The sequence below is a fragment of the Pholcus phalangioides genome, unplaced genomic scaffold (genome assembly GCF_987345545.1).
Source record: "Pholcus phalangioides strain wild (caught in Gottingen) unplaced genomic scaffold, Ppha-v1.0 ptg000011l_1, whole genome shotgun sequence".
Classification (NCBI taxonomy): Eukaryota; Metazoa; Arthropoda; class Arachnida; order Araneae; family Pholcidae; genus Pholcus; species Pholcus phalangioides.
The window spans coordinates 24693969-24706712 of NW_028301604.1; the positions used below are offsets into that span (position 1 = coordinate 24693969).

The 12744-nt window shown below is 34.9% G+C and overlaps 1 protein-coding gene across 5 annotated transcripts in view; it reads right to left on the bottom strand.

Moving 5' to 3' along the window:
- Window positions 1-5189: 5189 nt before the first annotated feature.
- Window positions 5190-12744, bottom strand: part of LOC149080261 (dymeclin) — a 29693-nt gene continuing 22138 nt past the window's right edge. For 4 of the 5 annotated variants that reach the window (XM_089239361.1, XM_089239362.1, XM_089239363.1 and 1 more), the window contains one exon: window positions 5190-7473. In XM_089239361.1, the coding sequence (XP_089095487.1) occupies window positions 5479-7473 (1995 nt within the window). In that variant the 3' untranslated portion in view covers window positions 5190-5478. The remainder of the gene's footprint in view (window positions 7474-12744) is intronic. The other variant, XM_089239365.1, reaches the window with a different exon arrangement.

The window sequence follows — 12744 nt, forward strand, 5'->3', positions numbered from 1 at the left end:
GTATCTCGTCTGCATACCTTCGAGCCGTCAAAGTGCCATTCCGAATGATATGCAGGTCCGTACGTCCGCCTATGCTGATTCCACCCCATACCATCCAACCAGCTCGTCTGTATTGTGACCTATCACGAACGAATGCGGGGTTATTTCGATTGCCCCTGTCCCTCCATACCAGAACACGTCGGGTGTCACACTCCAGACTGAATCGGAACTCGTCTGTAAACAGCACTTGGCTCCAATCATGTTGCTCCCAATCTCGATGTTCAGCAGCCCATCTTCTTCGGGCCGCACGGTGGCGTGGGGTCAACAGAATGCAGACCATTGGCCTACGTGCATAGAGCCCTCCTTCATGAAGCCGATTACGTACTGTTTGGCTGGACACCCTTCGTCCTGTTGCCAAGAGCAACCGTCTTTGCAGCTGCGTATCATTCTCTGTTCTGTTTCGATGGGCTGTTAACCATATATACCGGTCATCAGTTGCTGTAGTGGCGCGTGGCCGACCTTGCCCTGGTCGACGTCTAACATTTCCTGTTTCTTGGAATAGATTCCACAGCCTTGCAACAACACTTCTGGCAACTCCAACAGCGTCCACGACACTACGTTGTGTTTGCCTGGATTCCAGTCTGCCTATAACAAGCCATGCCATGGATTCCGGTAAATCATGTTGTTGAGACATCCTCAAGTCACCTTGTCTCAAAAAAAAAAATACTGCACAATCGAATTTCACAGTTACGGCAGTAAAACAGACGTTTCTGCAACATCCCGATTTCTGCCCTTATCTCCTTTTTATGGTTTTTGATGTCATGAACTTTGATTTGCATATGAAGTTTTCTTCCTCCGTTTCCTGCTAGGCTTTAAATTATGGATGATTCATTTTATGTTACTTATCGGTATACATCTTTGCGTAATTTTGTTAAAACCATGTGCTCCCCTAATTGTTTTGAGCAGTGTATATAGACTACCAGTAAGAAAAATTTTCAAGATTTTTTATTTGCTATTAATAGATGTATTTCATATAGGTTTACAAGTAAATGAGTATCATATGCTTCAGTGTTAAGTACTTTTTCTTGCATTCTTCCTGTCTTTGTTGTCAAGAAATCGCAAATATTGATGGAGGAGATATGTTTTCATCATATACTTTTTTGGTTGTGTAAACCTTCATTACTTAATTGTCTAGCACAAATAAAAATATTAAGCTCAAAAAATGAAAAATAAATTTTTAAGGGGTGGTCCACTGTGCCCCATCTTTCACTAACCATTTGTACAATTACACTGTTTCAATCTCCCAACACCACCATCTAATTAAAAAGCAACAAACTTGTTGGAACTTTCTGTCTCTCACTTTTCACTTTCACCCCTCCACTTTGCAAATCAATTCCTTCTCAATTCTAAACCATGTAATGAATTTCATGATTCTTTAACATTTTAACAATTAGCTCATCATTATCCATCATTTTTTCAATACCCTAACATTCTATACTCAATTTATTTATACTGCTAAGGTATCTCCAATGCAATACAAATTTTGGTATTCATTACCTACATTGCATTTGATGGAAACATTGAATTCAGCATCACAGTAGCAGTTTTCAATAAGGGAAGTTGATGGCTAGATATTGTGCCAGCGAATCCAAAATTTTTGAAGTCATGCTTCCCCCAGTTTGAGAAAAATCCCCACTCCACATCTTTTACATTGACCTATTCAACATAATCTTGCCCATTCATATATCAATTGACAAAAACCAGGGTATAAAAACATTTTGATTTTTTTTATTTAAACTAACTGATTGCTTATTAAGCAAAATCAATCTTGTAAATCATTGAAAATGCTTATTTTTTTCATTTAATTTTAAATTTAATATAGCATTAATGCAGGACAGGACAAATCGCAACAAAAATCGAAGTGACAGAAAAAGTTTTTAGGCGTCAAAAATTATTTTATCTGAAGAAAAAAGTCCAAAATAATGCTTCTTTTGACTTTTTCATGCCATAGTTACCCTCTTTCATTTTGCCAGATATGCTGCTATAAATTCTAAACATTTTGTGCTGCTCTAAACCTGCAATTTAGTAACTAAACAAAAGAAAATTTTAGGCACCAATACCAATTTTTTTAGTAGCCATGGCAACCTGGCACGTGGGATTTGTCCAGCCCGGCATTAATATATGAACCGATAAATAACCTCTTAATAGGCAAAGAATATGATCATTAAAAATCTGTTTATGTAACATGGTAGTTTGTGGAGCCTGAATCAACTTCATTGATAAATATTTTTTCTTGTGGCAAAAAGTGCCTTTATTCGCTAGGTTTATTATTGTTATTTTTTACCCTCTTTTATGAAATAAATGTCTTGTGGCAATTCACTATCATCATGGGCTGAGATACGGGGTGGTATCTCAGCCAGCGTCAAAGGTGAAGTTGACTGATCTAATGAATATATGAATTGACATCATCATCGTGCCCCCCCCCCCCAGACTTCCAAGTCTATCTCCGCCTATGACTATCACATATTGTACAGGGTTTCTTGATTCACTCAGTCTATAAGCAAAGGGGTCTTCCGCATGAAGTAATTGAAAAACATATATTAACAATATTGTTTCATACACAATTGGGAGATGCATTGATTATGTGTTTCCAACCAGCATGATGTTGCTTAATAATTACACAACAAGTTTTGTGAAAATAGAGTTCAACTGTATTAATTTGGTACATTTATTATTCTCTTCAATCAACACCAAGGACACCAAACTGTAGGTCATAACAAAAAATAATATTCACTGTTCTTTTATTATACAGGCTGCTTCACCATAATTGACCGAAAGGAATATATATCCTATGGTTCATTTTAAAATTCAACAAAAATATGAAAAATAGTCAACAAAGGGAACGGAATTGATCTGTGATAGTTGAACCCACAAAAATCATTATTTGGGGGAAACACAAAAACTAAAATTTTTATATGGCTCAAATCTAAAAAATGTCAATTAGTAAATTTTGCACCTTTCTCTATGAAACTCAAAGAAATTTAACTTGAGAAATTTGTATCAAAATTCGTCGAGATATTGATAATCAAAACTCATGATTTTTGGCACTTTTAAAGGAAAAATTTTTTAAATTGATTTAGCTTTCAAGGAGCCAAATGGGAAACATCAATAAATTTATGTTTGTAAAAATAGTGAATTAACATTCCATATAAAAAATCCTTTTTCGTAAATATCTATCCTATAATTGTTGATAGTGAAGAAATTAATCATTAAAATAGTTATTCGTAATTTATCCTGTTCATTCAGAAAAAAAAAAGTTTTTTCTTCCAGTAATGTTTTATTTCTTTTCTTTGCTTCCCCCTTTTCATGTACTGGTTAGTCCCTCAAATATCGTTAGATGAGAAAAACTAATAACTCTGCGAATATTTTGATCCAAATTTTATAGGGTAAATTTCTTTGTTTCACAGAAAAAGACACAAGCTTTACTAATTGACATTTAATATAGTTTAGATATATATTCATCATCCATATTTTTATGGACCTCTTTTTTCAGGTATCTTCTTGGGCATTTTGACTGTTGCAGCCTTTGTATTTTTGTTTAGATTGGGGGGAGCGCATGTGTATATACAAATTTTAATTTTTGTATTTCCCTCAAATAATGATTTTTTGGGGGGTTCAACTATCACAGATAAATTCCATTGTCTTTACTGGTTATTTTTTATATTTTTTGTTGAATTTTAGACTTTATATTCCTTTTGGACAATTATGGTGAAACAGCCTGTATACCCAACTTGCTTCAAAGTTACTAGTGTGCTTACCGTAGACATAGAAAATAATCTCTCAACAGATGCAGAAGTATGGCTCTTTAGTCTGCTGTTTCATCAACCCTTAATTAACCCTTACAGCAGCAGTCCCGAGATATCTTGTCAAACTTGATCTGCTTTATTTCTATCACCCTGAAATATCTTGGGTTCTTAATGCGCTGTCATTTTTAATGTGGCAGTTAAAATGCAGATCAGAAAAAATTTAAGTTGCTCAAATTGTTAAATTAAAATGTGTTGTCCACCAATTTGAAGGATATGTCTGGAACACAATGTTTCTTCAAAGATGAAATCATGAAATGGTTCGACCTTAGAATTTCACGACCATTGATACTGAAAGTACTATAATATTTTTCCAATGTGTATTAAACAGAAACACATTTTTGTTATTTTTTCAAGCTTTGACAATTTGCTCTCACAAATTAGGAAAAATTGGGTGAACACTGAGTGCCCTGTGCATTAAAATACTTGGAGCAGTTATACCTAAGTTTATACCTTTGTTATAATTTTTTTTCAGATTTTTCAATACACCAGCAAATCTAAAAGGGGAACAGCTATCCTTCTGTGATGCATCTATATATAAGGTTTAAGTTCTATCTAGTTACCAGATCTTCTGTGCTGCTTTTGATCAAGAATTTTATGACTTTACTACATTACAATAACATACAATAATGTGTGTGTGTGTGTGTTCTAGCTTATTTTTAAAAAATCATTAAAATGAAATGCAAGAAAAATGTAATTTAAATGAAGGAAAAATAAAATTTGAACAGAGAAAAAATATTATTTAAATTTTGCGATGTAAACCAATGATTTTTTAAAAAGATTCAGTGATTTAAAAATCAGTTTCCCAAACTTTTTGTTCCATTGCCCTCTTCTTCAGAAATTTTTTCTCTTTTCGTCCCGACTCAAGCGAACCCATAGGATTATTGCTTTTATTGCCCCCCCCCCCGGACAATTCTATCACCCACTAGAGGGGCAATATTGCCCACTTTAGGAAACACTGATTTAAATTAAGCTGATTTAAATTGACGAACCTTGATGAAAACCAATGTTCTGTTCAGAAAACTGCTCATGTAACAACACATTGTCAATCACAGAATGCCTATAACTATGGGTTGGAAACAGAAATGCAGTTTGGTAGCATATTCAGAATTAGAATATTTTACTAATGTTTTCTGGTTGTTTTCGTTCAAACAAGAAAGAAAAGGTATAAAAAAGAAAACAAGTGATCATAATATAAAACAGTTGAAACAGATTTTGAGTACAAAAAAAAAGAAAAGAAAAAGCAAATCTACCAGTTGGAAAAAATTAACTTGACGAATGCCCTTGTATTTTAGAGTTTCTTTTTTTATAATTTTAGTTGAACTACATGAAACTTTTTATCACAACTAAAATGTATATATCATTTATTTAAACACATAGAGATCATGTTTTCTACATAATATGCATGTACTTTCACTTAATGTACATCAATATTTTCAGTGTTTGCAGTTAAATGCAATAGCACCATCATTCCTCCATACAAATAAAAGTTGAGAGTCACAGACAAATGAAATGTAATATCTCTTGGCATTATTTGAAGCTAATTTTACAAGCAATTTCAAATCATAGCTATAATACTACACTACAGAACTTTGTTCCAAAAAAAAAAAAAAAAAAAATCCTAAGAACATCTTCATCACATGGCTTTGTGAGGATTAAAAATTAATATGTTTTTTGGATTCCAATATATATCAGATGCATGAAATACAAGAGACCATAGATAGGGAATAAAAAAATCTTCTGGTTGACCTTCTTCGACATACTTGAATTTCAATTCAGGAAATTTTTTCATCTGATCTTTGGACCACTCTGAAGCTGCTGCATTAATCATTTCCGCCACTTCTGTTACAGAAGGATTTCGATCCACTGCTTTCACATGCTCAGAAAAAAATTTAATCACTTTGCTTATATTCTGCATAATGTCATCAAAACCTGGATGCGAAAGAAAATGTACAAATACACGCTGATTGTACAACATTGCATAAATTAAGTTTACATTGTTTTTAAGCTGAGCAGACAGGCAAGAGTTCAAAATTTCTAAAAGCATTCGTATCACTTCTTCAAGTATTGACATATCCTGAGCAAGATCTACAACAAATTTGCTGTCGTCACTAGAATTACCACTATCTTCTTCTGATTTAAGCTTTGTTGAAATTCGAATTTGTTTCCTTGTCATAATTTCAAGCAGTCCAACAAACTTTTGGCATACATAAGGATGTAATTGTTGAAAATGAGCTGACATGTTTGCAAGCGCAGCCAAACAATTCGTGTGGAGATACTTGTCATGCATGCGTGTCATATTATACTGAATTGTACGAGTCAAGATAAGAACAATCAAGCTGCCTAATGTTATTTCAGGCAGATTTCTTTCAGTGTACCAGGAAACATTTTTCAATTTTATATGATGAATGTCTCTATCAAAGCATTCATCTTCGCTCAATATCAGTAACACAATCAATGCCATATAAATATGATGAGAATTCCTCTCTTGGGCACGATACAATATTTTCAACAAAGGCACAATAAAGGTTTCAATATCAGAGCAAGAAACAACATAATGCTTAAAATCCACATTTTTATGCAGTAACAGATATGTTATTAGAGTTGTTTGATCATCTTTTAAAGTCCTGCATAAAGTTTGGTAAAGACACCCAAAGTGCAATCTAAAGGAAGGATTGGCATTTGATATTTTTTGACATTCTCTATCACAAAATGTGAAAAGTGCTTCTCTATAAGGATTTTTTATGAGAACTTCATTCGTACAGTGATTCACCAAAGCCAATAATAACAGAAGACTTTGATTTGCTAAAAGAGATTTGCAAGAATCATCTTTGGTGGTAGACCCTCGCACGTAACTTAGAGTCAAGATGTTCCATATGCCTGATGCGATGCCTGAAACAAGCCCATTGCCTTCAAAAGAACTAAGACAGTGAGGACATTTTTCTTGGCTCATATAGTGAGACAATAACTCTTTGACTACAGCAAAGGCACGAACATTACATCTGCTTTTCATAATGATTTGATAAACTACGGAAGTTCGAGCAGGACATGTAGAAAACATTTGTACAGAAAGCAAAACAAGCAAGGTATTCACAGTTTCGACAATAATTGAATATGTTACATTTCCAAGAGCAACTTCAACAATTATTGCAATCAAGGCATTTACAAGTTCTTCAATAAGATTTTCAGCTTCCTTCAATGCATCCGGATTTTTTGACATCACAGAATACTTGCAAAACTGTTTTATCATGCTTTCTTCACCAGCAGTTTCAATAAAATATTTCAGAATAGAACGTAGTATAAACAGAGAGTTATGGGTCTGACTCATAAAAACTTTATTTTCACACAAAACTGACTCTCTAAGCTCTGAAGACCGAGTTAAGAAAACTTGAACTAATGTTGCCACATTACCAGTGTAAGGATTATTACTTAACAAAGCATCTAGCACAGGTTTTGTATTTTCTTCCAGCAGCTTGCAATCAGCACAGTTATGAGGAGGAATGAAAGTAAATGACAATAACTGATTCCAAAATGGGTCATTCTGTGAAATACGGTTTTTACTAGAAAACAACTGCAAATATTTATTATCACCTAATTCACTGAATTTGCTAGCCAAAGTGCCCATGGCTACCTAAAATAAAATAGAAAGAAAGAAAGTGTTAGCTTCATTTTTATGCTTCAGTTTTGTTTAAAATCAAGAAAAATCTTTTGCTCATACAGTCATATCTCAAAATGCTTTTGGAAATTGATATTGAACTATTGAAAATTTGGGTTGTAGAACTTTGATTTATATAAAAAATCCTCATGACAAATTGAAAATACTTCTTAGTATTCAGAATTCAAGTTATAAAGTTTGACAGTAATATAAATATAATGACAGTATTTTTTACGTATAATCTGAAGATTTTTTTTATGCGATAAAAAACACCTGAATTTTTTAGTGCACATTATATACCGCTTTCAATAAGCTGCAGTTTTTTTCATGAGAGAAATGGGAATAAATATTTTTTAAATATAAAGTAAAAAAATTGACCATTTCTTTTACAAATAGGCCAACAACCCCTTCCATTCCTTAATATTTCATTATTGGCTAATGAAACTTACACATGCGGCACTGCAGTTTATATGGTAACATTTTTTCTGAAGTAGTGAAATTTACATCTGTGGATTATATGCACAAAATTATGGTAATTTCTGCTCATCTCTACTTTTTTTTCAGTACAGAGAAAATATTTTTTATTCAATAACAATTAGGCTTCATATTCTAAGTTGCACCATTGCTTATTTAGCTTAATATAAACATATTTCTAATTCTAAACTCTGCTGTAATTACCCATTGATTATCTCTCTCAAAATCCATACAGAGCCATTCCAAATCAAAATCTGCTTTTATGCATTGTAGTATATGTATTTTATTCATACAGAATTAATAGAAATATCAGAATAAGCTGCTCTCAGGTATTTGCAAAAAAATATTTTATTTATCTCTGGTAATCCATCATTAAATCTTAAATTTTTCAAACAGACAAATAAAAGTATGAGAATTTAAAATTTCCCCAATTGGTTTGAATTTTTTGTTGGACTCTTCCCAATGTTGAAATATGCCAAGTCTTGGCATATTTCTTGAACAAGCTCTAAAATGACTGCACTGACAACACAAAAATGTTCGAAAACCAACTGACCACTCTAGTGAAATACACTGCCTACCCCAAGGGTCAGAGGCATATGCAGGGAGAGCATAGAGGGCTCACACCCCTCTCCTCCAAAAACAATAATTCAATATTTTTTTTAAAAAATTTTGTACAAAAAATTAAAATATGGAGACCAAATTGCTATTTCAAATCAATTTCTGTTAATGCCAATGCTTTTTGAAGGTTGGTACCTCAAAAACTTTCTGGAAGAAATGGGTACACAAAATGTAAGGGTTTGCACTCGACTTCCTCACGTGTTATACACATACAGGAGACGCATTTCTAGTACAAAGGTATTACGGATGGTGAAACTTAGGTTCATTTCCATACTCCTGAATCCAAGCAGCTCCATCACAGCAGTAAAAACATACGTGCTCTCCAAGAGATGAAAAATTCAAAAAATTTTAATTTCAGCAAAAAAAGTCACGACTGCACACTGACTTAATGCCTTCAAGCACCACAATTAATGTTGTTACAAAATTTGGGTCACCTCTAATATTCATTCACTGTACCATGACAGCCCAGCGGTACATCCAAAACATCCTTCAACCACGTGTTGTCACTCATGGTAGGGCTCCTAGGAGGCATTTTTCAACAGGATAATGCTCGAGCACTGTGGTGAATTGCCACAGAAGATACACCACCACACCAATTTTGGCAGAAAGTTGCTATGGCAACCCTGGAGAGAAAGGGAGAATCTTTTCCCTTCGCATGGGTGGGAGTCAGAGAGGTGAACAACCCCACTAGAAACATGTAAAAATGTCCTTTATGAATATGTAGTTGTAAATTAATTATCCCACCACTGATTTAATTATGATGAATAAAAGTTATTGGTTACTATTGAAATGATGAGTGTTCAATTGAGAAGGCAATAACATCAAGGAGCTAATACCGGGTGTTTCACGAGTAACTATGAAACTGTGATAGATAGAAGCGTGAAACTAGTGGTATGTTTATTTAAAAAACCGTAAGAATCTGATACAGAAACCTCAAAATTTTAGTTACAAATTGTGCCGATAGATGGCACTGCAGGTGGCATTACAGATCCCTATAAACAGAGCTCAGATGGCGAGAACGATCAGTCGTTGAAGATTTCGCCATTGAAACATGACTTTAATTAGCATATAGTGAAAGAAATTTCGGAAGTGATGTATTCTATGGAGGAAGTGTTTATTGTGTTCGAGTACCACTGATTAAATCACAGCCCTACTGCCACAAGAAATTTTCAAATGTGATTTCAAGTCGCAAAAGGCCCAGATGGGAAAACAATTTGTGAGCTATTCAAAAAATTTCAACAAACAGGCAATGTGGCCGATGCGTTAGTTGGAAATGTGGGTCCCACCCACTCCTTCGTTGCACCTGAAAATGCAACGGCACTTGTTGCAGTCATTGAGCGTCATCCGAATAAATCTGTCCACAGACTTGCAGCTGAATCCAGAATCACACCATCCAGCAAGTACAGAATCCTGTGGAAGACATTATACATGTTCCCGCACAAGATTCAATGACGGCACGCCATACCAGTTACAGCTGAACTACAACAAAAGGATTTCGCTAACGAGACGCTCAACATGATTGATGGTTCTGGTTTCGATGTCGCCCAAATATGGTTTACAGGCAAGACGCATTTTCATCTGGATGGTGTCGTTAACAGACACAATAGGTGATTTTGGGATACCGAAAACTCACATTTGTCTCACGCACGACCACTCCATTGCTCAAAACTTACAGTTTGGGCTGCAATCTCCTGCAAAGGCATCATTGGGCCTTTCTCTTGCGAGAAACGGTGATGACTGACCAATATATTGTGCTTTTTAAACAATTTGTTGCCACTCAACAAGCGCTGGACGCGGTTTTGTGTAATACCGGCCTAACAAATAATTTTTCTGCTTTAATTATGTAATCACTTACTTATATCAATGTTGTACTCATATATAAAATTTTGTTCCATTCGGACAACTCTTTCTTGGTGTACAAATTTTTATGGCAATGAGTATATATGTATAGATAGATTATATAGGGGCTCTCTCTTCTATATAAAAGACTCCATTCTACTTTAATATTATCAGCATTTTTTGTTATTTTCGACACTCAAGCTTGCCACTCTTTTTTCACTATTTCAATTTGTATTTTTCTATTTTTATCACATTCTAAACAATTTAACTCAAAAAGTCAGATCTTTTGAAGTTCATCTTTTCATTCTGTTCAGGATATAATAAGATCCCATCAAAAACATTTCATGCAAAAAATGTAGCCCAGTCTTATGATCCAAGGATGATGTCACTCTGCTATCCATATGAAGGTTTCAACAGCTGGCTGATGCAAAAATGAATTCAGGAAAAAAAAAAATTCAACTGCCCTTGCAGGGAATTATGGACCACGTTCTCTTACACATCAGATGAATGCGCTAGACCACTATGTTACAATGGCTACGAACCTCAATCTTTACTTAGAGCTTGTGTGTGCTGAACACACGTTGCTGGCTTTTTGCCACCAGATGGTGATTTAGACGTCGCCATCTGGTGGCAGTGTCCGCAATTGCAAGCTTTGGTCTGAATTATATCTGACTGTCCCTATACAGTCCCGTTCAGCCCACATGAGTTCTAGGGAAAGATTAAGGTTTGTTGCATTGTAGCGTAGTGGTCAATCATGCTCATTTGGTAAGTGAGAGGATGTGGTTTGATTCCCCATTGCCATTGAATTTTCTTTCTTGTCTAAATTCATCTTCACATCAGCCAGCTGTTGAAACCTTTGTAAGTCTCACCATTTCATAAATGTAAAAAATTGTGACATCTGATGTAGAGGCAAGTCTAATGCTGTTATTAAACCCTTCACGTACAAGCTTTTGGCAACAAATTTGGACAATCTGTATATGGAATGCATCATCTGGGATAAATCTAAAAACTGGTTTCTTTGTTCACATATTAGAAATAGAAGTGAGAGGGGGATGAATGCAGGAGATTTTCTTTCATGATAAACCACATCCTTTGCACCCTCCCCATGTATATTCTCTCTCTCATATACACTGAGTGGCCCATAGGTGGAGATAGACATTGAAGGCGGGGGGGGGGGCATGATGATGCCAATTCATGTATACACATATACAAACTCAGTGATTCATGCTGAGGGACACTACGCCCTGGAAAGAAAGAAAATTCAATGAATTCAAGTTGAATTTTCTTTCTTTCCTAAATTCATCTTCGCTTCAGCCAGCTGTTAAAAATATTTATATGGATAGTGACGTCATCCGTAGATAAGTTGCCATCTGGTGGCAGTGTCAGCAATTATGAGCTTGGCCTGAGTTGGGTCCAACTGTCCGTGTACTGTCTCATTCAGTGCAGACAGCAATTTAATTTTCTTTCTTTCTTACATTCATCCTCGCATCAGCCAGCTGTTAAAAACCTGTATAATGTTTTTTACTGAATTGGGGAAGGGCAATGGAAGGATGGTCCCCCCCCCGTATCCACTTTTAGTCAGGGCCCAACTTAGACATATGTTTAAATGACGGGGTCCTAGTAGAAACATCCCCCTTCCCCATGCAATAATCAGGCCTGATCTATGTTCAAGTCATACGTCCCACAAAGTGAGTCTGACAGAAATCCAGCAATGGGGCCTGCGACAATTACCATAATGTTTTGTTTTTTCATGCTATAAATTTACTATAAGAGGGCCCACGAAAAGTCTGGTTTGGGGCTCACCAAAGATCTCAGCCTAGGATCCCTGCTCTAGGATGTGGGGCCGAGTTATAAAGAAAGGGATCAAATCATAACTTTTGCCGCTTAATTCATACCTGATGAACATTAAATATTAAATGGTTTATTCTCTAATTATTTCCTTCCATAAAGGAAAAATTCTAATAATTTGATTTTCGTGGATTTTCTAAGCATAGCTACTTTCATTGATTTAACATTGCATACATGAGTTAGAGAAAAAATCAAAAACAGTCTCAAAAATCAAATAAATAAAAAATATCTGAATCTGTGGCATCTTGCTAAAAAAATGAAAAAGTTCTGTGGATTAAAGTAGTGAAAAAAAAATCTGCACGAGAATCTTGCAGGATAGAAGTGAAACTTCTAGGTTTCACATGACTAGATTCACATAAATTTTTAATTTCAACTATTTAAAATTGAATTTAGACATTTTAAATTCAATTAAATCCCATGTGTGGCAGATTTGTTCACTAAACATTTCTGGCGATAATCGTGGTTGGC